The sequence below is a fragment of the Corythoichthys intestinalis genome, chromosome 21, assembly GCF_030265065.1.
Source record: "Corythoichthys intestinalis isolate RoL2023-P3 chromosome 21, ASM3026506v1, whole genome shotgun sequence".
NCBI classification, from domain to species: domain Eukaryota; kingdom Metazoa; phylum Chordata; class Actinopteri; order Syngnathiformes; family Syngnathidae; genus Corythoichthys; species Corythoichthys intestinalis.
Window position 1 is genome coordinate 24859348 of NC_080415.1, and position 24667 is coordinate 24884014.

Consider the following 24667-nt stretch of genomic DNA (forward strand, 5'->3'; position numbering starts at 1 on the left):
CCCACCTGTTAATTGTGTTTTGCGCAGTTTTGCTGCCCTCTGCTGGCGTTTGGGTGCGACTGATGTTATAGTGTAAGTAATTATTGCCATCAACAATGGCGGGCTACTAGTTTATTTTTTGATTGAAAATTTAACAAATTTTATTAAAACGAAAACATTAAGAGGGGTTTTAATATAAAATTTCTATAACTGATTTAGAACTGATTTATTGTTATAATAAACAAATACAGTCCTTATGTACCGCATGTTGAAAATATATATCCATCTTGCGTCTTATCTTTCCATTCCAACAATAATTTAGAGAAAAATATGGCATATTATATTGATGGTTTGAATTGCGATTAATTACGATTAATTAATTTTTAAGCTGTAATTAACTCGATTAAAAAATTTAATCGTTTGACAGCCCTAATAAAAATGTATTGTAAGCAATAAGAATTCAAGTATGAACATTTATAACAGCGTGTATGACTTGAACAATGTACACTGTCAAAATCAATATGCCTGTGCAAACATGTAATTGTAACACAAATGACTTGCAGCTTGAACAGTACACTTCAAAAAGACAACTTATTGTTAATGGCTGCTGTGATATAATTATTAAATACAAGTGTTTACTTTATGGTTTAAGGGTCCCCCCCCCCCAGTGCATTTTTTCATAAATGCACGCACAATAAAAATAGCTGGGGCCATTTCTCGGTCATTATAAGTTTCGCCGTTGGATTGTACTTTATGCAGAATTCTTTACCATCACAAAAGCTATCAGAGGAATCACACACACAGACAGATACAAAATAACGCCACATAGTAATTGCTAGATGCAGTCCGTGCCCAATCCACTCATTAAGTTCAGCTGTTTCGCTAGGTTCGAGCCTCTATCCGACTCCATAACGTTCATTTGTAGCGTTAGCCGCTAGCTAGCGTTAGCCTGGCTACCAGTAGAAAGCACTGAAAGCACCATCTCCGGAAATCGTGAGAACAAAGGAGGACAGCGGGTGAAAGCCCGTCTGGATGCCACCAAGAGTCTACTAAATGTCGGTTGAAAGTTTGGTGAACCTCCCTTAAGCCACACTCCATCATGTTTTGCTTGTAGCGTTAGCTGCTAGCGTTAGCTTACCGGGCTTTTGTTTGATTGGCTTCCTGATGATCACGTGACTCCCTACGTAAGCACATTCACTGCTTTCTTAAAGGGGAATGAACATAGACGAACAACACAGAATCAAAGCGGGATGAAAAGACTATTTTCTTGTTTTATTAATTTACCGAATTTACCGACATGGTCAAAATTACGTCGGTCATCGTTAAGAATTTCGGTGACGGTAAATTTTCGGTTTACCGCCCTGCTCTAACTTGTAGTTCTTAAAAGATAAATGTTAGTACAAGTTATAGAAATTTTATATTAAAACCCCTCTTAATGTTTTCGTTCTAATAAAATTTTCAATCAAAAAATAAACTAGTACCTCGCCATTGTTGATGTCAATAATTACACAATGCTCATGGTGCTGAAACCCATAAAATCAGTCGCACCCAAGCGCCAGCAGAGGGCGACAAAACACCAAAAAACACAAGTAACAAGTGGACATGACACTGTGCTGTCATTTTAATCTGTTTGAGAGGGGCATGTGCGTTAATTGCGTCAAATATTTTAACGTAATTAATTTTAAAAATTAATTACTGCCCGTTAACGCGATAATTTTGACAGCCCTTTTATATATATATAAATTTCAAACAAAATGGTATCGGCATTGGCCGATACCGCACAGCCAGGTATCGGGACCAAAAAATGGTATCAGAGCAAAACTACTTAAACACTATATTACAGTTCCGCGCATCATCTTACGTTTCTGTTTGACCCTTCCCCTCGCCCAACCACGCCCCCTTTATCGCCCGCAACCTGGGTGCCCCGCACTCCCAGTACCCCCCTTAGCTCTGCCCGTGTACATCTGTATATTCATTGCACTCATACAAGTGATTAGAAGTGGGAATCTTTTGCCACCTAACGATTCGATTGCGATTATGATTCAGAGGCTCCGATTCGATTATAAATCGATTATTGATGTTACCCCCCACACTTTTTTGCACATTTGTTTCAGAATTGTTCAAAAATCCTCTCAGGCTAAACCAAACTAATATTTCAGTATCAAGTTAATAGTTAAAAACAGAAAATGAAATTAAAAAAAAGTCCCATTCTGTATCAGCAGCTTTAAACTATATTCAATTACTTTAATAATGTGAATCAACCGTTAAAGTTGTTAAAATTGCTCCCGTTATTCCATAATTTCCCTTCTGTCTACTTTCGACATGTCAAAGTTTTAAAACTGTTTCATCATTTAAAGATGAATTCAAGTTAAGATTTTGCCAATTTAGGTGTATTTTGGATAAAAAGTTATTAGGTGTGCTGCAACAGAGCCTTCTAGAGAAGTCTACTGCTTTATGATGGCGGCTCTTAACAACGTGGCATTTACTAAACGGCAAGTCAGTCATTTTGCATCTAGTTCTTTTTACATGTTTTAACTCCGCCGTCGTCTGTCATTTTGCATCTAGTTCTACATACTGTATATGTGATATCGACTATAGCTGTATGTGGCCGTTTGTTTGTAGCAACAAGCAACTGGGCGTTGTTTGAAGCAGCTCTCCGCCGCAGTCAGGTATTATTGTTTTTTTTACTAGTGGCATGAGTTGAACATGATATTTACTCTCGGTCCGTTCCTCATTGCGTCCCGAAGACCGCGCTGACTTGGTTTTAGGTCTGCTTTACCTGGTATAATTCAATAATCGGAATTTGGATGTTTGTAAATCGTTCTCGAATCTTCCTTGGGGAGAGGTCAGTCCACAATTTACAATTTAACTGTGATTCAACAACTCAACATCAAAGTCTTGTAAATGATCTGATCACCATACGACCCATCGGAAGCAATCCTTTGTAGACTGTGAATCAGGCCTGAAACTGGCTTAATTTTCATCTGCTCAGCTTTTAAAGCTTTGCCTTTAGACACCTCGTCACTCTGCTTTGAATTAGAGTCTGGTATGTTTTTCCATCTCCCTTGCTGCTGCTGCTGCAGCAGAAAAAAAAAAAACCTAAATCTTTTGCATATGACATAATCCACCTCAAGACGGGAGCACAAAGAATCTTTAGGAGTTTTTCCGTCTGTGCTTTAAGGCCAGTCTGCGCACCACCTGTGTTTTGGCCCACAGGAACCGCCCTTGGTAGACAACTTTCAGGGAGGTTTATAGTGGAGGAATAAATAACTCCTGAATAAATAGCTTACCAAATATAAATAAATACCATTGGACAGGAAAAGGTTGTAGTGTTCCCAGACAAAACTAGCACAGGTAACATGTGGATCCAAGAAAATGTAATTCATGGTATCATCTTCGAGGTACTGAGTGATAACATCTAATCCTGGAACAAGGAGTTATTCTTGGCAACAGCATTTTACATAAACCGAAAGGAGAATACGGCGCTGATGATTTTCTCGGGCAGTCTAAATTAAGTACATTACAGGAAATGATGCCGCATGAAAAGAGCAGGCTGTCCTGAGTGAGGGGGTGGGGTTCTATTAGAACGCTGCTGGTGGAAAGAGAGCTCAAGTGGTTGCATAACACAGCAGGAGAGAAGGAGGGGGGGAATCCAATTCCTCGTCTTTGTTCCTGGCATAGTCTCTTCAGACTCTTATAAACTGTGAGCCAACACTGCTCTTTTCCACCAGCAAAGTACCTGTTTTCATCAACACATAACGCAGTCATTGTGTGTCCACAAAATGAGGCTGAGGAGTCTCGACAGTTTAAAGTGCAAGGTAAATCTTGACTGGCTTTGGACATGTCAAATACAGGTTTCACATTTGTTCTACATCGTTCTTTTTTCTTTTTTGAACTAAATATATCTTTTTTAAAAGGTGGTGGGGGTTCACAGACAGTCACAGAGTTATGGCTGCAGAATTGGAGGTGTCACTTCCTGATTATTCACTGTGAAACTGGCGAAGAGAGAGGCGACATCTCTGTACGTGTATGAAACCTTGTCACATCTATAAAAAAAAAAAAATTAACGTTTCACACATCCCGACGAAATGTACAAGCTAGGCAAGGTAAACTGCTTAAATCACATGGTGTTCCAAATGGCTTGTCGTGTCGCATCATTTAACACATTTGCCACCATTGATGGCGATAGAGGTCTCACTGTCAGCAGCAGTCAATGAGTTAATCAAATCTACAATATACCGTACTGCCAAAACTACTGACATCCCTGAAATTCTGTCAGCTAATGCTCAATTTCTCCCAGAAAATGATTGCAATTACAAATGCTTTAGTAGTAATATCTTCATTTATTTTGCTTGCTATGAAAAACCACAAAAGAGAATTTAAAAAAATAATAAATCATTATCATTTTACACAAAACTCCAAAAATGGGCCAGAAAAAAGTATTGGCACCCTCAGCTTAATACTTGGTAGCACAACCTTCAGAAAAAATAACTGCGAACAACCGCTTCTGGTATCCATCGATGAGTTTCTTACAGTGCTCTGCTAGAATTTTAGACCATTCTTCTTTGGCCAACTGCTCCAGGTCTCTGAGATTTGAAGGGTGCCTTCTCCAAACTGCAATTTTCAGATCTTTCCACAGGTGTTTTATGGGATTCAGGTCTAGACTCATTGCTGGCCACTTTAGAAGTCTCCAGTGCTTTCTCTCAAACCATTTTCTAGTGATTTTTGAAGAGTGTTTAGGGTCATTGCTACTGGAAGACCCATGACCTCTGAGGGACACCCAGCTTTCTCACACTGGGCCCTACATTATGCTGCAAAATTTGTTGGTAGTCTTCAGATTTCATAATGCCATGCACACGGTCAGTCAGTCCAGTGCCAGAGGTAGCAAAGCAACCCAAAAAATTCAAGCAACCTCCGCCATGTTTGTCTATGGGGACCGTGTTCTTTTCTTTGAAATCCTCGTTTTTTCCCCCCTGCAAACTCTATGTTGATGACTTTTCCCAAAAAGCTCTACTTTTGTCTCATCTTACCAGAGAACATTCTTCCAAAACATTTTTGGCTTTCTCAGGTAAGTTTTGGCAAACTCCAGCCTGGCTTTTTTATGTCTCTGGGTCAGAAGTGGTGTCTTCCTGGGTATCCTACCATAGAGTCCCTTTTCATTCAGACGTCGACGGATAGTACGGGTTGACATTGTTGTACCCTCGGAGTGCAGGACAGCTTGAACTTGTTTGGGTGTTAGTCGAGGTTCTTTACCCACCATCTGCACAATCTTTCATTGAAATCTCTCGTCAATTTTTCTTTTCCGTCCACATTTAGGGAGGTTAGCTACAGTGCCATGGGCTTTACACTTATTGATGACACTGCACACGGTAGACACAGGAACATTCAGGTCTTTGGAGATGGGCTTGTAGCCTTGAGATTGCCCATGCTTCCTTACAATTTTGCTTCTCAAGTCCTCCGACAGTTCTTTGGTCTTCTTTCTTTTCTCCATGCTCAATGCGGTACACACATAAGAACGCAGGACAGAGGTTGAGTCAACTTTAATCCATTTTAACTGGCTGCAAGTCTGATTTAGTTAATGCCACATGTGCCACAGGTAAGTAACAGGTGCTGTTAATTACATAAATTAGAGAAGCATCATATGATTTTTCAATGGGTACCAATTAGGCATGTGCCGGTATGAGATTTTGACGGTACGATAACCGTGAGCAAAAATACCGCGGTTTCACGGTATCACGGTATTGAATTATAGCTCCAAAATTTTGAGATGTATGGGTTTAAAAAAAAAACAAAAAAAAACTTTTTTCCATTGAACAGTTTTTTTTTTCCAGAACATATTTGCAAATTGGAACATCAATATAATGTGAAAATAAATAAACTAACAAAAAATAACAAATATTTTATATAAAATTAAAATAAATAGAACCTAGACTATACCCACAGCCACAGCTCAAGTTGCTCAATATTAGAGCAAGAACAAAATAATTGCTATAAAAAAGTAAAAACACTTCTAAATAAAATTAAAAATATATACTGTATGACTTTTTTGAGGGGGAGAAGCTGCCATTTTCAGCCACTGTGTCAACTCTCTTCTACATGATGTCATGCCTTTGTGTTAAAAAGAACAAAGAATTCATAAGTTAATAAGTTAGTTAAAGATGTGTAAGTTAGTTTTATAAGTTAGTTAAAATGTAAATATGTTGAGGAAAGGTTTCATCTGAAACAAAAAGTGAGGAGTGAGACCTCGTTTCGCAATTAGCGATCTTTGACGCGATACTTCATTTAAGCTTGTTTCTCACTCAGCGGCTGTGAGACATGAAACGTCGACGAAGCTGCTCTCCCAGCTTAGCCTAGGCTAACATTCGTTTTTGTAAGTTTTAGTTAGTTTGTATATTGAATTTGAAAGGAAAATGTGTGTTTTGTTTTTGGCGACCTTTTTCATGGTGCTACTGCTATCCTGTTGAACCTACTCACATGTGAAAAAATACAATTGTATAACGTTTTAAATGTATTCATTTGTATATTTCACCACGATTTGAGAGCTCAATAAATTGAAGAAAAGTACACCTTGTGTTTGGAGGGTTTGTTTTTGGGTTTGCTGTTTAGAAGAATAGCGTCACTGACACTCACGGCAACAAACGGGAAGGGTGAGCGCTGCCGCACCAAGCCACTTCGGCTGCATTTTGGCACATGAAAAATAGCGAATACCGTACTAAGGTTTGACGGAAAATTTTAGTGGTTTTGAAACCGCGACGTTTTCACACCACGGTAAACCGTGAAACCGGTAACCGGCACATGTCTAGTACAAATACTTTTGTCCAGCCCATTTTTGGAGTTTTGTGTAAATAATGATTTCATTTTTTTCTCTTTTGTCTCAGCAAGGTACTTAGTTTAAAACCAAGTTTCATTCAAATATTCTAATTAGATATCGACCGATATGGGTTTTTCAGGACCGATACCCGATTTTTGGAGCCGATATTTATTTGCAGTAAAAGTGTAAAAATTGGCGGAAAATTTCTGAATACTGCAAATACTGAACTTCATTCAAATGCCTAAAGCATGTTTATTGTATCACACAAATAGAAAATAATAGCTCCAGAAGTGCCTGAATTTCCTAGACTCCAAAACATCTCTTATAAAGTTGAATAAAAGGTTAAATAAATAGCTCTCTTAAGTTTTTCCACAGCAAAGAAAGCTCTGATGACCTTGTCTAAGTATCCTTGAGCAAGATATTAAACCCCACGTTGCTCCTTGTGCTGTGTCACCAGTAGGTAGATGAGGATATAGTGTGAAGTGCTTTCAGGGGCTTAAAAGGTGGAAAGGTGCAACACAAGTGTAACTCCATTCACCAATACGATTTAACCAATCGGAGGACGGGGTGAATACTAGTGCAGGAGACAGCAGGCAGGAGAGAGAGGCACCGCTGCATCTGAGCCGAAATAACTCCGTTTTAAATTATTTTTTTCATATCGGCCGGTCAGGTTAAAAAAAAAAAAAAAAGGCCAATACCTATATGCACCAAATTTCCAAATATCGGCGTCGATATTCGACCAGGCCGATAATCAGTCTATCTCTAATTCTAAGGATGATATTTTCCCCACACCATGGTAACATTTACTGGTAATATTTGTGACGTCGAATGACGGTATGGTTTTAAAAGGCATGACCTTACCTGGTGAGTGACATAAGTGTCTGAGAATAAGAGTTGCCTAGATGTTAACTGGTTTGGTCTAGGCAAACCAGTGGCTACAGTACGTCTTCCCTTGACCACTTATTTACTATCTTGAGATTCAAGTGTTTCAAACCCAAACTAGCCCACCTACAGGACTTTACGGAAATAGCAATGACTTGAACAGTTTTGTCAAAATTTGATGATTTTATTCTTCGCTTTAATCTTCAGTGTTTGACTGTGACTTGTCATTTAAGCCATTGTTGTTGTTAGACGTGTTAAGAGAAGGAAGCCAGGAGTGATAGACACCATCTTGCCGCATGCTGTCGACCACCCCTGAGGCGCTAAATGCAGAGAAAACAATGCACCTCGCAGGAATTGAGGACAATCCTTTAGGGTCCCTTGAGGATGAATTCAATTTATACACCAGGAACTGCACTCAGTTTAGCGCTTTGAAAGCAACTAGACCAGTTTTCATTGAATAGTAGGAATACATGCTGCCATGATTAATCGATTAACTTGAGTAATTCGATTGGAAAAAACTTCGAATTCAGTTTTGCTACTTCGATGATTCATTTAATGAGAGTGGCGTTATAATGGTTTGTTTTGAAAGTGTTTGCATTTAGTTTTATTGATTTGGGTGGATACCCTGCCCTCTAGCGGCAATAGTGAATATGACACAACTCATCTAACATGGCTGGATCCAGCTGCTCCATGTTAAGACCACCATAAGGTTGTAGGTGGATACACTGTCCTGTAGCGGCAACAGTGAATATGACACAACTCGTCTAACATGGCTTGATCCAGCTGCTCCCTATTAAGATCAAAATAGGGTTGTAAGTTTTTGTTTGCGCGAACGTTGATTGTTTAGGCATTTTTAGTTTAGTTTAGAGGTCAATTTTGCAGTTTTTTTTGTTGAAATATGTGTGGAACGAGTTGTTAAGAGCACTGTAAAAAACGTTAGCATTTTATAGCATTTAAGCTAACAAACTTTTGCTAATCAAGTTAGCCAATTGTTCTTTTGTTGTAATTTGATCCTCATTTATTAATTTGTGTATGCTGTTTGAGGCTAAGTTCAGGTATTTTAATTAATTTTAAATGCAGTTATTGTTCTTGTGAAATGCAAGTGCATTTCTGCATAATTTGAAAAAACAGGAATTTTATTTTGTATTCACATTTTAATATTCTTTTGAAAGTGCAATCTTAGCAAGCCTTTGTTTTACATCTCCTAAAATTTAATCTGCAACACATTAAATGTTCTTAATCCAATTACTCGATTATTCAAACTAACTCATTGATAGACTAATCGATTACTTCAATAATTGATTGCTGCAGCCCTAGTGGGAATAATATTGTATTTTCCGGGCACATTAATTCTTAGTTTTTCCAAAGATGATATGTATACAGCTACTCATAAGACAGCAGACCACATCCTTTATGGGTCACTTTGACTGGGCTTATGTAACATGTGGGAAGCCTACAGCAAAGTGCCTACCACACAAGCGCAGCATGACTTCCTGGTTATCAGTGCACTCTTATTATTATGGAGACAAGAGACAGCAACACTAACCCATAGAGCCACACAGTAAAGTGTTTACTCAACATTTAGACTGCAACGACACAACAAAACGCAGTCTAGGGCAGGAGGACTAGCGGCAAAGTTCTATACTTAAGTTGCCACATGACAAAAAAATTACTAATATGACTTATTATTACGGATTCATTATGAGTGACGCAAAATGCTAGCTAAGTGGGTGTGCTTGAATTATTTTTCTTGGTGTATGCAGTCAGTTGTTGCTAGGTAGAATTAATGGGACTTGTACCAGACAGAGGAGAGATGTGGGTGTCGATGAATGAGTGAGTTAAGTTTGCTGAACTGAAGTTAGTTTAGCAGCTGGTTGTCTGCAACATGTGTGATAAATATTATATATTTACTTAACAAACTGAGCGGGCCCTTTTTGATGTGTGACATTACATTTTTACATTGTATCCTTGCGCAAACTAGGAAATTTCGTCCCATTCGTAACCGTTAAACTTTGTATGTCAGTGCAGTGGGAAACCAAATACACCTTTATTATCTAGATAGCATTTCAGCTTGCAAAGTGATTCCCACTGATGACAAAATTTAAAAATTCTCGCAAGGGTACCTGTTCTCGCTCATGGGGCAGGAGCGTCACCGAGGTCAACAGCAAAGGGGTGGCTAAAGACCACCTGGGCATCCTTCCCTCCGTGCCTCCTCGCCCACCAAGCTGGTACCGCGGGCCATTTTTGAACAGCCTGCCACTGTTGACAGAGCGCCTGGCCGCCAGCCGCAACCGCTGGCGGAAGGCCGGGTTGTCGGCCGCCTCGGCGAGGTCATCCTGGTTCCGAAGGTACCGCTCGATGTTCTTGAGTGAGGAACCGTGCGTGTCGTCCAGGCCCTCAATGGCCCTGCGAAGGATCTTATTCCAATCCAGGTGTCGGAGATCACTGGAACTCCATAGAGACTCCTTGGACGGAACTGGTGAGACGGGAGGCAGGATTGACCCGGCTCTCCCAGCGCTCCCGGGGTCCTTGTACGAGGTGCTCCCCTTGTTGGTAACCTTGAGAATAGAACCATCGTGAACGCTTAAATCCAACTGCTCTAGGACAGTCTTCCGGTCCAGTCCGTGTGACGTGCCCACCGCGTGGGAAATCCTCTCCTCCGAGGGCCGCTGCTTCTGCCTCTTGATCTTCTGTATGGCCTCCAGAATCCACTCCGTGTACAGAGGGTTGGCGAGTTTCACCATGGTTGGACCGGGAGCCTCACAAAAACGCCATCCATGCGGAATCCCATCTGCTGCCAAGCGCCACCGGATAAATCCACATCCTTTGGCGAGGTCAAAAAAAGGTACGTTCCACAATGCCGTTCAAATTGGCTTGTCAAATCCCGGTTGTTAGGACAACGGACGTTCAGGGGGAAAAGTTGGCAACGATAAATTCCACAAGCAGGAAAGCGCTTGATCTTGTCCCACCACGAATCTGGCACAAAAACACATTTGGTGATTATATACATATGAACAGCCTACAAACTACATAAATTGGGCCGGTATAATAAGTGCAATCAAAACATTCAGAGAAAATTGCTTGGTAATGGAGTAAGTAATGAGTAATTATAAAGACAACAACAATTTTCCCCTTATTCCCTTGGTCAAACTGACTAAAGATCAAAATATTGAATTCACTCTGACATTAATTCTAAATTAGACATGCGGATAAATTCATAAGTGTCAGTACAGTGGCAGCTAAATGAACCATAAAGTTAAAGAATATTTCAGAGGAGAGTGTTGACACTGTTTTCCCTCCATGTTTTAGAGGTTTGTGGCTAAAACTTACAAAATTCCCCCGGCGTTTAAATTTGGAATACACTGTCATACTGGATTTAACACTTCTTTTTCGTTCAAACAGTCAGGTCATTGGCTCGTATAAAACCTATTATAAATTACAGAAACATATTTGAAAAAGAATTATAAGTAGTTTTGAGGTATATAACTTGTGCTTGGAATAAAAAGTGCACTCAACTTAAACCACAGATTCTCAGTGTGCTACAAGTGCCACTTGTGGCATGCAAACTCCCTCTAGTGGTGTGCCAGGGGCTTTCTGCCTAAGTACAGTTCTGTTGTATTTAACTTTTAAGAGTTCAATAGATTTGTATTTTAAACTTTAAGAACTGTTACTTTTTAACAACACTGTTGTTAGGGTTTATGTGCATGTTTAATCTTTATTCTAATATAATAATTTTACTTTAGATATTCTGGTAATTTTTTTTTTTAAACTATAAAAATAAAGCTCTGCTGTTGTCTGTAATTAGAGCTAAGTGTTTTTTTTTTTTTTTGTATGTTCTCCTCAACTTCACTCCGTAACATTATTGTTGTAACTTGCAACGGAACAGCAGCTTTAAATAGAGTATGACATTGCCTCCCTGACTAGATGTCTGGATAACTTGTAAAGTTTTAAAACGCAAACTTCAATCGTCTTGTGAAGCAACTCCAAATGCCTACTCCAAGTTTCGCTTTTCTAACATATCCACATACACTACAAACTCTCCGGTCATAATCACACTAACAGACATTCGACAACCGCACAGAAATGACGACAAGGTGGACATTCCACGCTCGAAGCTGCCTCGCACGCCACTTTTTGACAGCTCAATGGCCGCCACAACAAAGTGCTCAACGCCACTCCGTACAATCGATGCTCTCACTCCCCTGACAGCTGCCCGCCGCCCGCCGAAGGCGAAACCCATCAGCGAAACACAACAACCCAGTAGTAACCAGTTAGTAACAAACCTCTTAGTCGAAGTCAGCCCGAGCTGGGAAATACCCCCCCCCCCCAAAAAAACATTAAAAATTAACACACGACAGATGCCATATAAATGTCAGCGTTAAAAAGTGGCGTCACCTAAACAGTCGCCATTTTGTTACACTGTTGTAGTTTACACCGAATCCGACATGACGCTGATTACAATCCAATGGAGTCTCATTAAAGCTCACCGACACTAATGTGCCCTCCCCTAACAACTTAATTATTGGCTGTGAACGGGCGACATCCGATCGCTGGTTTGATAAAGCACCTGTCAATCTTTACAAGTGAGCCAACGCCATTGGCTGGTTGACCTGTCACTTCCCAAGCGCTTGACCCGCCTCTTAAGGTGGCTCCGCGGTCGCTTCTTTACCACTTATCGCAAACAGCTTGGAAAACGTTTTAATTCACACGCTAAATTGGTTTAGTTGGCTCCTACGTGCACGCCGAATGGACGCCGTTGTCATTCGACACCGCGTTACAACCGAACGAGAACAGTATTTTAGAAAACAACATCATTACATCGCTCCACCTTATCGACACATTCCTCCTTGAAACAGTTGGTCGCGCTTTTAAAGTGACTGGGGTTTTTTACACTCTTAAATGATTCATTACGGCGTAAACGCCGATAAAAAAAAAAGTGGGACAACGATCCAATGTGGCGCGTTTAATGACTCCTAAGGGAGGAAGGCTGAAGTAAAAACGTGTGAACGCTTGTCGTGAAGGCGACCACCAGCAGCACCTCCACCTACCACCTCCCTTTTTATCCTTTCCCCACCGTTAATCCCCCCGATAATTTCCCATAAACGCCTCGTTATGCAATTTTAAAAATGCATGGTCGCTTGTGTGCTTTCCGATCTTTCGGCGATGACAGTGAACGTCCCGCGCGGCGTTGCGCGTTGAAGACACGCGCGAGCCCCTCTTTTATCGCCATTAAACTCGCAAATCATCCCTGCAGCCAAAATAGTGGAGAGTTGCATGCAGGGAGGGAGACACACACGCACATATTTTTACCTCAAGTTTCCCAGAGTCGTCTCGTCTCCATGATGGTGACGTGAGAAAAACAAATAGACGAAGAAGGAGACATAATCCGAGATGCGGAGCTCGCCGCGTGGAGAGCAGCTGATAACAACTAATTGAAAGGTTAATCTACATAGCAGCCTGTGACAAAATGGTACCCTCCCCCTCCTCCTCCTCCCTCCTTCCCTTCCTCCCTCCCTCCTCCTCCTCCTCCCTTCACTGGAGTACTTCACATATATTACACTGTAGCTACTCACCTGCACAATCCATTGAGCTCCACTGCAGAAGTTGCATGTGAGGTTGAATGCTTTCTAATATTTACGCCATTTAAAGCAATGCTCTTTGAAACTTTCCACACTAAGTACCACCTTCGATGGTTTTATTCCTAAAAAGGCGATTTAATATTTTAAACAATTTGAATAATATGCAGTTTGAACATTGACATGGAGTATTTCATATGACTGAATCAATGGCAGTGGATGACTATTCCCACACAATACACAATTTATCTAAGAACCAGTATTTTTTTGGCAGCCCTTTTAATTTTCGTCTTATTCTTCGTCTTTTGGACGATAATACAATGATCCCTCGTTTTTCGTGGTTAATGGGGACCAGATACCGCTCCGACCAGTGGCGCCACCAGGGGGTGGCCAGGGGTGGCCGTGGCCACCCCTATAAATTGGTTGGCCACCCCACTGGCCACCCCGCTTGCCAGTATATCGTTAGATGGTTGTAGCATCAATTATGCATTTCATCCCAAATGAATGCATTTTGTTTTGTTAAATTTAGGGCTGTCAAATTTATCGCGTTAACGGGCAGTAATTAATTTTTTAAAAATTAATCACATGAAAATATTTATCGCAGTTAACGCATTCGCGGTACGACTCATTCACGCATTGCCGCAAACAGCCTACAATGGCGCCGTTTTGCTTATATACAGAGATAGGAGGCAGAGTCAAGTGAGTGGAGTAGATACAAGCATTCATTGGGGCCGTGCTTTTAATTGGCAAAAGCTTTGTCAACTCTCCCACAGCAATTGTGGGAAGCGACGTGGGGAAGAATGACAGGAGTTGATCTTTTTCTTAACACCCTGTAGTGTACCCAACGCAGATATAGCATTTGCAGCCACCACACACAGTCATGGTTGCACCACTTCCCATCATGGATTTGGGCAGAACAGTTAAGTCGCTTCAGTATCATTTACTGAAGCTCAACAAATACACTAGATGGCAATATTTAGTCACAATGTACAAACTCACATTTATTTACTCTTTAAGAATTACAAGTCTTTCTATCCGTGGATCCCTGTCACAGAAAGAATGTTAATAATGTTAATGCCATCTTGTGGATTTATTGTTATAATAAATAAATACAGTACTTATGTACAGTATGTTAAATGTATATATATCCGTCTTATCTTTCCATTCCAACAATAATTTACAGAAAAATATGGCATATTTTAGAGATGGTTTGAATTGCGATTAATTACGATAAATTAATTTTTAAGCTGTGATTAACTCGATTAAAAATTTTAATAGTTTGACAGCCCTAGTTAAATGTACACCTTATGCCTAATATATACATAACACAATAAAACAGAATTGTTGTGGAACTCAAAATGTTGACTGGACAGTTATGGACTATGCCCATTAAATCATTAGTAACATCAAATATTCCACAATACACCAAAGTATATCAGTAGCCGTGTCCTTAAGTCTTTCTGATAGTTTTCCCCTGCTTTTTACTGCAATAATATAATGAAAACCTGAAATTATGGCTTTTAGTTTTGGTGTGCCACCCCAAGATTTTAAGTGGCCCCATCTGGCCACCCCTATGAAAAATTTCTGGAGGCGCCACACCGATAAGTGAAAAACCGCAAAGTAGCGCCCCCCCCTAAAAAAAAAGCTTTTTCTTTCTTTTTTTTTTGTTTAATAACTTTGATGTATTTAATCTAGGGCTGTCAAACGATTACGATTTTTAATCGAGTTAATTACAGCTTAAAAATTAATTAATCGTAATTAATCGCAATTCAAACCATCTATAAAATATGCCATATTTTTCTGTAAATTAATGTTAGAATGGAAAGATAAGACACAAGACGGATATATACATTCAACATACGGTACATAAGTACTGTATTTGTTTATTATAACAATAAATCAACAAGATGGCATTAACATTATTAACATTCTCTTAAAGCGATCCACGGATAGAAAGACTTGTAGTTCTTAAAAGATAAATGTTAGTACAAGTTATAGAAATTTTATATTAAAACCCCCTCTTAATGTTTTCGTTTTATTAAAATTTGTAAAATTTTCTATCAAAAAATAAACTAGTAGCTCGCCATTGTTGATGTCAATAATTACACCATGCTCACTCATGGTACTAACATAAAATCAGTTGGACCAGAGCGCCAGCAGAGGGCGCCAAACACCAAAAAGCAAGTAACAAGCGGACATTACACTGTACTGTCATTTTAATCTGTTTGAGCGGGGCATGTGCGTTAATTGCGTCAAATATTTTAACGTGATTAATTTAAAAAATTAATTACCGCCCGTTAACGCAATATTTTTGACAGCCCTAATTTAATCAGATTTCGCATCTTTTTTTCATTTTTTCCCCATAGTATGATTAAAAAAAAAAAAAACATGGCAGAAAAAACAGACAAGACTGAAAAAGCAGTTTCTGCTCTTGGACTCCTCTTTAAAATAAACGGCTGTATTTTAAGCCAAAACAACTGCTGTGTTTGATAGAACAATATGTCTATATGCTGCCATAGCAGATTCATCGCGCATTAAGCCCCCAAACTATTTTTAATTTGTCTGTTTTACCCTGGGAACCCCCGTTTACAGACGTCGCGCAACCGCTTTTGTTTCAACATAGCCATAAAATGAAGATAATTTTTAAAAAAAAACGACTTTGAAAAGTTATTCATTCGCATATTTTTAACTTTTAAACAAATTACATCACAATTACAAAAATAGCGTCTGTAAAAAAGTCACGGATATCTACCTCATAACTTTCACTTAATTGTATTTTTTTTTTTGTTACTGTTGCATTTCCTCTGATATGTTAGATAATAAATAAAGGATCCAAACAAAGAAAAATTGAAAAAAAAAAAACATTTAAAAGGGTAAATATATGAAAAAGAAAATATCAATCACTTCTTGATGTCTGCGATTTCTGCATCGCGACCCTTATTATGGTATATTACCGTGTTTCACCCATAAAATCCTCACAAAGTCTGGCTTGTGTCTTGACACTCAGCGATACATGCTACATGGAGTTTTTGGATCGAAACAAGGTAAGTACGCGATAATATCTCGTTAAAGTCATGGCGTCTGTAATTCTGCTCTCGTTTTTTTTTTTAAATGCCTCCAGTTCAAAAATTTTCTTCCCCCAGAAAATAGGGATTTTAAGCTTTCCAATGATGTATCACACATGCATATAGGACAATTTTGAGTTTGGCCAAATTGGGGGTCTCAGAGCAGAACTTCAGGTCACCTGAGTGTTTTCGAAATCACAGACAAGTCTGAAAAAGCAGTTTCTGCTCTTGCACCCCTCTTTAAAATAAACTGCTGTATTTCAAACCGAAAGAGCTGTTGTGTTTGAGAGAACAATATGTTTATATATGGCCATAGCAGTTTCATGGCGCATTAAGCCCCCCGAACTATTTTTAATTTGTCCGTTTTACCCTGGAGACCCCTGTTTACAGACGTCGCGCAACCGCTTTTGTTTCAACGCAGCCATAAAAAGAAGGTAAGTAATTTATTATTCGAAATGTCTGTCATTTTCAGCTTAGAATCATTCATTGATGTCTAAAATTTAGTTTACACATACACACACACAAAAAAAAAGACTTTAAAAAAATTATTCACTCGCATATGTTCAACTTTCAAAGACGTCACGTGATTGAGCATGCAGGTGTGATCATAGAATGACAAGTTTGTGTCTGATTGGTATATAATGACCAAAATGAATAGAATCAATCTGGATGAATTAATTGCCTAGCTTTGGGATACAACTTCTAACAATTTTGTACGTGTGCTCATTTGTTACTGTAGTCCCTGTAATTTGGAACAACGTGTTATTTTTTAATTTCTATTTGACTCAAACAGCATTACTCTTGAAAATGGACATTAGAAAGTTATTTGCTCAAAGCAAGGATAAATAAGCAAGGAGGAATGACAGGTAAGCTAGGTAACCCACCTAAGCAACATAAATCACTTTTAGGTCACAACCTACCAGTTGAGAAACACTATTTAATTGTATAACAGTCACAGGGATACATTACCATTTCTGTCCAGACAAAGTAGAGCAGCAGAGGGTGGGAAGAGGTGAAGAAGAGATGGAAGTTGATTAGCATGAGCAGAGGTGAATTGACTATCAACATGGGATGTCCCAATTTTGATTTTGAATACTGATGGCTGAAAAAAAAACTCACTTTTTACAGAAACTTGTATTTTGGTTTGATTATATATAGTTTAAAGTGCTATTTCTGACTTTTTATAATAGATAAGTGCTAAAAAAAAAAAATTGCCCACTTGCCAGTGTCCCAGTATTGTATTAGGTCTAGTGACGCTCCTGCTAAGGGCCATGAGTAAAAAAAAAAAAAAAAAACTGCAGTGGATAACTTAATGGAATAAATTGAATAAAAAGATGAACATTATATGCTTTTAAAGCTTTTCCACTTTAAAGAGGACACAATTTGTCCAAGAAGAGACTAAGGTTAATGAGAAAAAAATATTTTTGGATGATTTTAAACATATGAAAACGAAAATTAAAAATTTTAAAAGTGTTTCCGCTATCAAGGGGACACATTGTATCAAATGTTGAGACTAAGGACCATGAGGAAAAAGGCATTGGATGACTAATACTAAACTGAATTTATAAAATGTGCATGATTCTAATTTCAAGTATTTTCCACCATAAGGCTACACATTTAATCCAAAAAGACACTACGGGCCATGTTTGCCTTTTGATTTCAGTCTCACTCACTTGAGTCGAGCTGCCATAAGTTTGTCATGTTTCCAGTGTGCGCTGGACATGCCGTTCAATGAGCATGCTGTTAATTGGCCACAAATGAGACGTGCGAATGCGGCCGTGGGGCAGGTGGACTCAAAGAATAGAGAGGCTGCAGTGTTTTCTAATGAATGTCAAGCCGGGGGGCCCAGCAGGTCCTCCATCATTTCAATTGGAGGAGCATGTGCCACCACTGCAATCTGCCCACATCCATCCCTCGAGCCCGTCACACCCCTGCCCCGCCCCCACTCTATTCCTCAACCCTTGCCAACTATCACACAAACAGTCCTGCCCATCTGCAGAGCAAAACACCATCCAGAAACTCAATTACGACTCAGATCATTCAGATCTCAAATCTACTTTCCCAATTGAAATGAATGGGGAAAAGGCATAAATCTGTTCCAGCCCCTAAACATATCAGATTCAACTGACTGTAAAATATTAATTGCAACGTGTACTGTACATAGCTTCAGTGCTTGTGTTTCCACGAGGTTAATGAAGCGAGACGAAAAGTTAAACTGGGAAAGTGAGAGCGGTGCGCAGAATAAAAAGAGGTATTCCCCCCTCCATTGTCATGACTTAATCATGTCTGCTTCCTTTTTTGTATTTGTCTTTTGCCATCTGTCATCTTGAGGGAGGCCAACAAGCCAGCTGCCATGTGAGTGGCGATCTTGCCCAATCACAAATGCCCCCCCATCCTGCACCCCACTTTCCCCCCACACCCTTCTTTTATTTCAGGGTGCATCTGTGTGGAAGGAGCAGGTTTTTGTGTTTTTCTTGTTGACAACTTAGTCGACAATATTGAGACCTTACTGAAGACTTTTTACTTCTTTAAAATACAAATTGTTAAAGCATACATTTGAAGTGGGATAGTTTTAAATATTGAAATAAAGAAGTACATAGAAGTAATCATGTACAGTTGTGTTAAAAAGTATCTGAACCTTTAGGAATTTCTCACATTTCTGCAGAAAATTCCCATCAAATGTGATTTGATCCGTCAAAATCATACAGATAAAAAAAATAGTCTGCTCGAACTAAAACCACGCAAACATTTATATGTTTTCATATTTTAATGACGATAGTATGCAAACAATGACGGGGGGGGGGAATAAGTGAACCATCACATTTAATATTTTGTGGCCCCCTCTTTGGCAGCAATAACTTCAACCAGACACTTCCTGTAGCTGCAAATCAGTCTGGCACATCGATCAGGACTAATCTTGGCCCATTCCTCTCTACAAAACTGCTGTAGTTCAGTCAGATTCCTGGGATTTCTGGCATGAATCGCTGTCTTTAGGTCATGCCAAAGCATCTCGATGGGGTTCAAGTCTGGACTTTGACTTGGCCACTCCAGAACATGTATTTTGTTCTTCTGAAACCATTCTGGAGTTGATTTACTTCTGTTTTGGATCATTGTCTTGTTGCAGCATCCATCCTCTTTTAAGCTTCAACTGTCTGACAGACGGTCTCAGGTTTTCCTGCAAAACATCCTTACAAACCTTTGAAATAATTCTTCCATTGATGATTGCAAGTTGTCCAGGCCTTGGGGCAGCAAAACAGCCCCAAATCATGATGCTCCCTCCACTATGCTTCACGGTGGGGATGAGGTGTTGATGTTGGTGAGCTGCTCCATTTTTCCTCCACATATGACGTTGTGTGTTACTCCCAAACAATTCAACTTTGGTTTCATCAGTCCACAAAATATTTTGCCACAACTCCTGTAGGAGTGTCCAAGTGCCTTTTTGCGAACATTAAACGAGAAACAATGTTTTTTTGTGGCTTCCTCCGTGGAATCATCCCATGAACAACATTCTTGGCCATTGTTTTACATGTAGTTGATGTGTGCACAGAATATTGGACTGCGCCAGTGATTTCTGTAAGTCTTTAGCAGGCACTCTAGGGTTCTTGGCGTCATCTCTGGTGGACAGCCACTCCTTCGGAGAGAAGCAACAGTGCCAAACTCTCTCCATTTGCAGACAACTTCTCTGACTGTTGATTGATGAACATCCAGACATTTAGAAATGGTTTTGTATCCTTTCCCAGCTTTACACAAATCACCAATAATTGATCGCAGGTCTTCAGACAGCTCTTTTGACAGAGCCATGCACATCAGACAATGCTTCTCATCAAGACATTTCTTACCAGGTGTGTGTTTTACTGTATAGTGGGCAGAGCCGCTTAAAATCTTTTAAAAATCTTTTTAATTATCCTTTTATGTGTCGTTTTTTAATCATTTAAAATATACAGTATACTGTATATTGCGACACTATTATAATACTTCATTTTTTAGCGAGTTAGAAAATAAACTCAATGAAATCAAATGAATTAAAACTCCAAATGGATATTTTTATTGAGAAGATGTACCTAATATTTTGCCGACTACAGATTAGACTAAAAAGTTAAGAAAAAGTACAAAGTCCCATTCACTTGACGCTGGTAAAAACAGACATTTTATTAGCTCTTACTTCCTTCCGGGATGGCCGCTGTGAGTAGAAAAAAAAAAAAACAATGCAGATAAAATTCCTGACACGCACAAGCAGGTGGTGCGAGACACGTCTATTTAAAGTCGGGCTTCTCCGGGAAGGTGCAGCCCACTCGTTGGATGATGACATTGGCGGCGTAGTGTCCAGCTCTGATGCACTCGTCCAGGGGATGCTCCTGGACCAGTGCTGACAGGAACCCTTTGGAGACCAGATAACAGGTCAAGACAGGACTGCTAATTGGACCATCACCATCTCCAAGACATGTACACCCCCAAAAAACAAGGAATGAAAACATGCAGCAGACATTTCTTTCCTCATAGTACCTCCAACAAAGGCATCACCAGCTCCGTTTGTGTCCACAATGTCATTCTGGTCGATATCCACGACGGGAAACATGGTCACCTTTTCACCTAAGGAATGACACACCAAATTCAACTTTTTAATTTGATTTTTTTGCTGACGTAGTTATCACATTATTTGTTGCCGACCGCATGCAACGAGTACATGATATTTTCAATAAACTGGAAGAGGGAGATATTTCAATACAGTTGCAAAACAAATGCACCACATCACGTGGTGGAACAAATGTGAACAGGGCCCGGGTGCGAACCGGAACCCACAAGAGATATTTTTACACTAAAACACTTTATTACAGCTCTACACATCATCTTACCTTTCTGTTTGACCCTTCCCTCCGTTGTTTTGTTAGGCTTTATTAACATTTGTGTGTTCATTTTGGTGTACTTGTTGTACATACTTATTCATGTGTTCATGTTCTTACTTTCCTATTACACAGTCCCTGACTAAAGTCTTGTCGCGTATCCATTTTGGCTCATATGAAAGCTAAGACCCTCCCAAATGATGTTGAATGTACAAAAATGTATTTTTTTCACTGAAAAAAGATTGATCATGTAATGAAAACATAAAGGTCAAATTTTGGCAAGACAAAAGTTTTGTCGCCTACAGAAAGTAGTGTGAAAATTGAACAAAAAATGTACTTCAAATACAAAAATATGTTAACATTAGCGAATTAAGTAATGGTGCTGTGAGATCCAAATTTTATATTTTGTATGATTTCCATGGGCTTGAAGGACTGCATCCATGCGGTTCGGCAAGGATTCATACAAGTCATCAGGAACATCAAAGAAAGCAGTCTTGCATGCCTCCCAGAGTTCATCAACATTCTTGGGTTTCGTCTTCCATGCTTCCTCTTTCATCCTGTTCATGTCTGGTGACTGGACTGGCCAGTCCTGGAGGATCTTGATCTTCTTTGCCTTGAGGAACGTTGAGGTAGATAATGAAGTATGCGATGGAGCACCACCATGCTGCAGAATTTGTCCCTTTTTAAGGTTAGGAACGTAAGAGGCAGCTAAGATTTGTTGATATTTCACACTATGTTGCCTTCCACCCTGCAGATCTCTCAGGGTGCAGACATTTAAAAAACCGTGTGGCATTTGCCAAGGCCCACAGCCTGTCAAAAGGATGGACACTGGAAAAGTGGCAAAATGTAGATTTTTCAGATGAATCTTCCATTGAATTACACCACAGTCGCCGCAAATATTGCAGGAGACCTACTGGAGCCCACATGAATGGAAGTTTGGTGGTGGCAAAATCATGGTCTGGGGTTACATCCAGTATGGGGGTGTGCGAGAGATCTGCAGGGTGGAAGGCAACATAAATAGTCTGAAATGTCAACAAATCTTAGCTGCCTCTTACATTCCTAACCATAAAAAGGGACAAATTCTGCAGCAGGACGGTGCTCCATCGCATACTTCTATCTCTCCCTCAATCTTCCTCAAGGCAAAGAAGCCCAGTCACCAGACATGAACAGGATGAAAGAGGAAGCATGGAAGATGAAACCCAAGAATGTTGATGAACTCTGGGAGGCATGCAAGACTGCTTTCTTTGATGTTCCTGATGACTTCATCTAAAAATTGTATGAATCCTTGCCAAACCGCATGGATGCAGTCCTTCAAGCCCATGGAAGTCATACAAAATATTACATTTGGACCACTACTTAATTCGCTTATGTTATGTAACATATTTTTGTATATAAAGTAGGGCTGCCAATTGATTAACATTTTTAATCGAGTTAATTACAGCTTAAAAATTAATCAATCTTAATTAATCGTAATGAATCGCAATTCAAACGATCAATAAAATATGCCATATTTTTCTAAAAATTATTGTTGGAAAGAAAAGATAAGACAAGACGGATATATACATTCAACATACGGTACATAAGTACTGTATTTGTTTATTAGAACAATAAATCAACAAGATGGCATTAACATTATTAACATTCTCTTAAAGCGATTCATGGATATAAAAACTTGTAGTTCTTAAACGATAAATGTTAGTACAAGTTATAGAAATTTTATATTAAAACCCCCTCTTAATGTTTTCGTTTTATTAAAATTTGTAAAATTTTCAATCAAAAAATAAACTAGCAGCTCGCCATTGTTGATGTCATTACACCATGCTCACTCCCCAAACCCATAAAATCATTTGGACCCAAGCGCCAGCAGAGGGCGCCGACAACAAAAAACAAGCAACAAGTAACAAGCGGACATTACACTGCTGTCATTTTAATCTGAGCGGGGCATGTGCGTTAATTGCGTCAAATATTTTAACGTGATTAATTTAAAAAATTAATTACCGCCCGTTAACGCCATAATTTTGACAGCCCAAATTTAAAGTATATTTTAGTTCAATTTTCACGCTACTTTCTGTAGGCGACAAAACTTTTGTCTTGCCAAATTTTGACCTTTATGTCTTCATTAAATGATTTTTTTTCAGTGAAACAAATATATTTTTGTACATTCAACATCATTTGGGAGGGTCTTAGCTCTCCTTTGAGCCATTTCTGAAACCAATTGAATAATTAAAAGTCATGCGCATCATTCGTGGCACACCAGACCCAGAGTGTTTGTTGCCAAAAACCTCAATCTTGGTCTCATCTGTGATCCCAGGCTTCAACTGGGACCGTGTGCTTTGGTCAGATGAGACCAAGATTGAGCTTTTTGGAACCAAACACTCTAAGTGGGTCTGGCGTGTCGCGAAAGATGCGCATGCTGAAAAGCACCTCATACCCACTGTGAAGTATGGGGGTGGGTCAGTGATGCTGTGGGGCTGTTTCGCTTCCAAAGGCCCTGGGAGCCTTGTTAGGGCGCATGGCATCATGAATGCTTTGAAATACCAGGACATTTTAAATCAAAATCTGTTGCCCTCTGCCCGAAAGCTGAAAATGGGTCGTCACTGGGTCTTTCGGCAAGACAATGACCCTAAACATATGGCCAAATCAACACAGAAATGGTTAACCAGAGACAAAATCAAGCTCCTCCCATGGCCATCTCAGTCCCCAGACCTTGTTTTGTTGGCAAAAGGGGGTTGTACAAAGTATTAACACCAGGGGTGCTAATAATTGTGACACACATTATTTGATGTCAAATAATTATTTCTTTATGTGGGATTTTTTTCGCCACTGAATAAATACACTTGTAATGAAGATTGGATTTTTCTCTTTTTTTCCATTAAGGTCCCATATTATATGAATTAAAAAAATATATATATTAGAAGCTAAAAAACACATCTTTTTCAGGGGTGCCAATAATTATGGAGGGCACTGTACATTCCTCCCAAAAATTCATGTGTGAAGAAAAATAGTATTTAAAGTACTTCAAAAATATTGTTATTTCTTTTTCTCTGGACTAGAATGGTCTGTTTCCTTCCAAATACGCCACTAGGCCTTTAAGAGCACTTGAATAGACAAGCGTAGCAGGGGTGCAATGAACACTGGTGTGGGGGTGAAACAGCAACAAATGACAAAGTCTGCTGGTACGGCGTGACGTCCAATCAGTCTGTTGGAACAATTTCTAAAACTCAACAGCGAGGCGCACGTTACAAAAGACTGTCACTCTGACAAAAAGAATGAGGAAAGGCTGGTGGCCCTCCCGCATAACTTTGTTTCTGTAACAACAGGTATCAGGCTACTTCCTGGTGGCACGCTTCTGAACTCAACTAAAATCAATATAAAAAATTACTTGGACGTTTGACATACTTGCACTGAGGAGATCGTTTTCCTGGAGGGCAGAACACATAACAACAACACTATGTCCTTAAATAAACACAATAATCTCATTTTATTAGCAGTCAGGCGCCACGGATTAATTGT

General features: G+C 39.4%; 2 protein-coding genes across 6 annotated transcripts in view; both read right to left on the bottom strand.

Moving 5' to 3' along the window:
* Nucleotides 1-13129, bottom strand: part of kat6b (K(lysine) acetyltransferase 6B) — a 52369-nt gene extending 39240 nt beyond the window's left edge. Inside the window, exons 1-2 of one of the 4 annotated variants that reach the window (XM_057825412.1) lie at nt 12983-13129; nt 9796-10648 (exon numbers count right to left, since the gene is read on the bottom strand). In XM_057825412.1, the coding sequence (XP_057681395.1) occupies nt 9796-10416 (621 nt within the window). In that variant the 5' untranslated portion in view covers nt 10417-10648; nt 12983-13129. Of the gene's footprint in view, nt 1-9795; nt 10649-11955; nt 12949-12982 lie in introns of those variants that run through there. The other 3 variants (XM_057825413.1, XM_057825411.1, XM_057825414.1) reach the window with 3 other exon arrangements.
* Nucleotides 13130-20350: 7221 nt separating this feature from the next.
* Nucleotides 20351-24667, bottom strand: part of LOC130909229 (adenosine kinase-like) — a 291652-nt gene continuing 287335 nt past the window's right edge. For both annotated transcript variants that reach the window (XM_057825447.1, XM_057825448.1), the window contains exons 10-11: nt 20817-20903; nt 20351-20691 (exon numbers count right to left, since the gene is read on the bottom strand). In XM_057825447.1, coding sequence (XP_057681430.1) covers nt 20567-20691; nt 20817-20903 — 212 coding nt within the window. In that variant the 3' untranslated portion in view covers nt 20351-20566. The remainder of the gene's footprint in view (nt 20692-20816; nt 20904-24667) is intronic.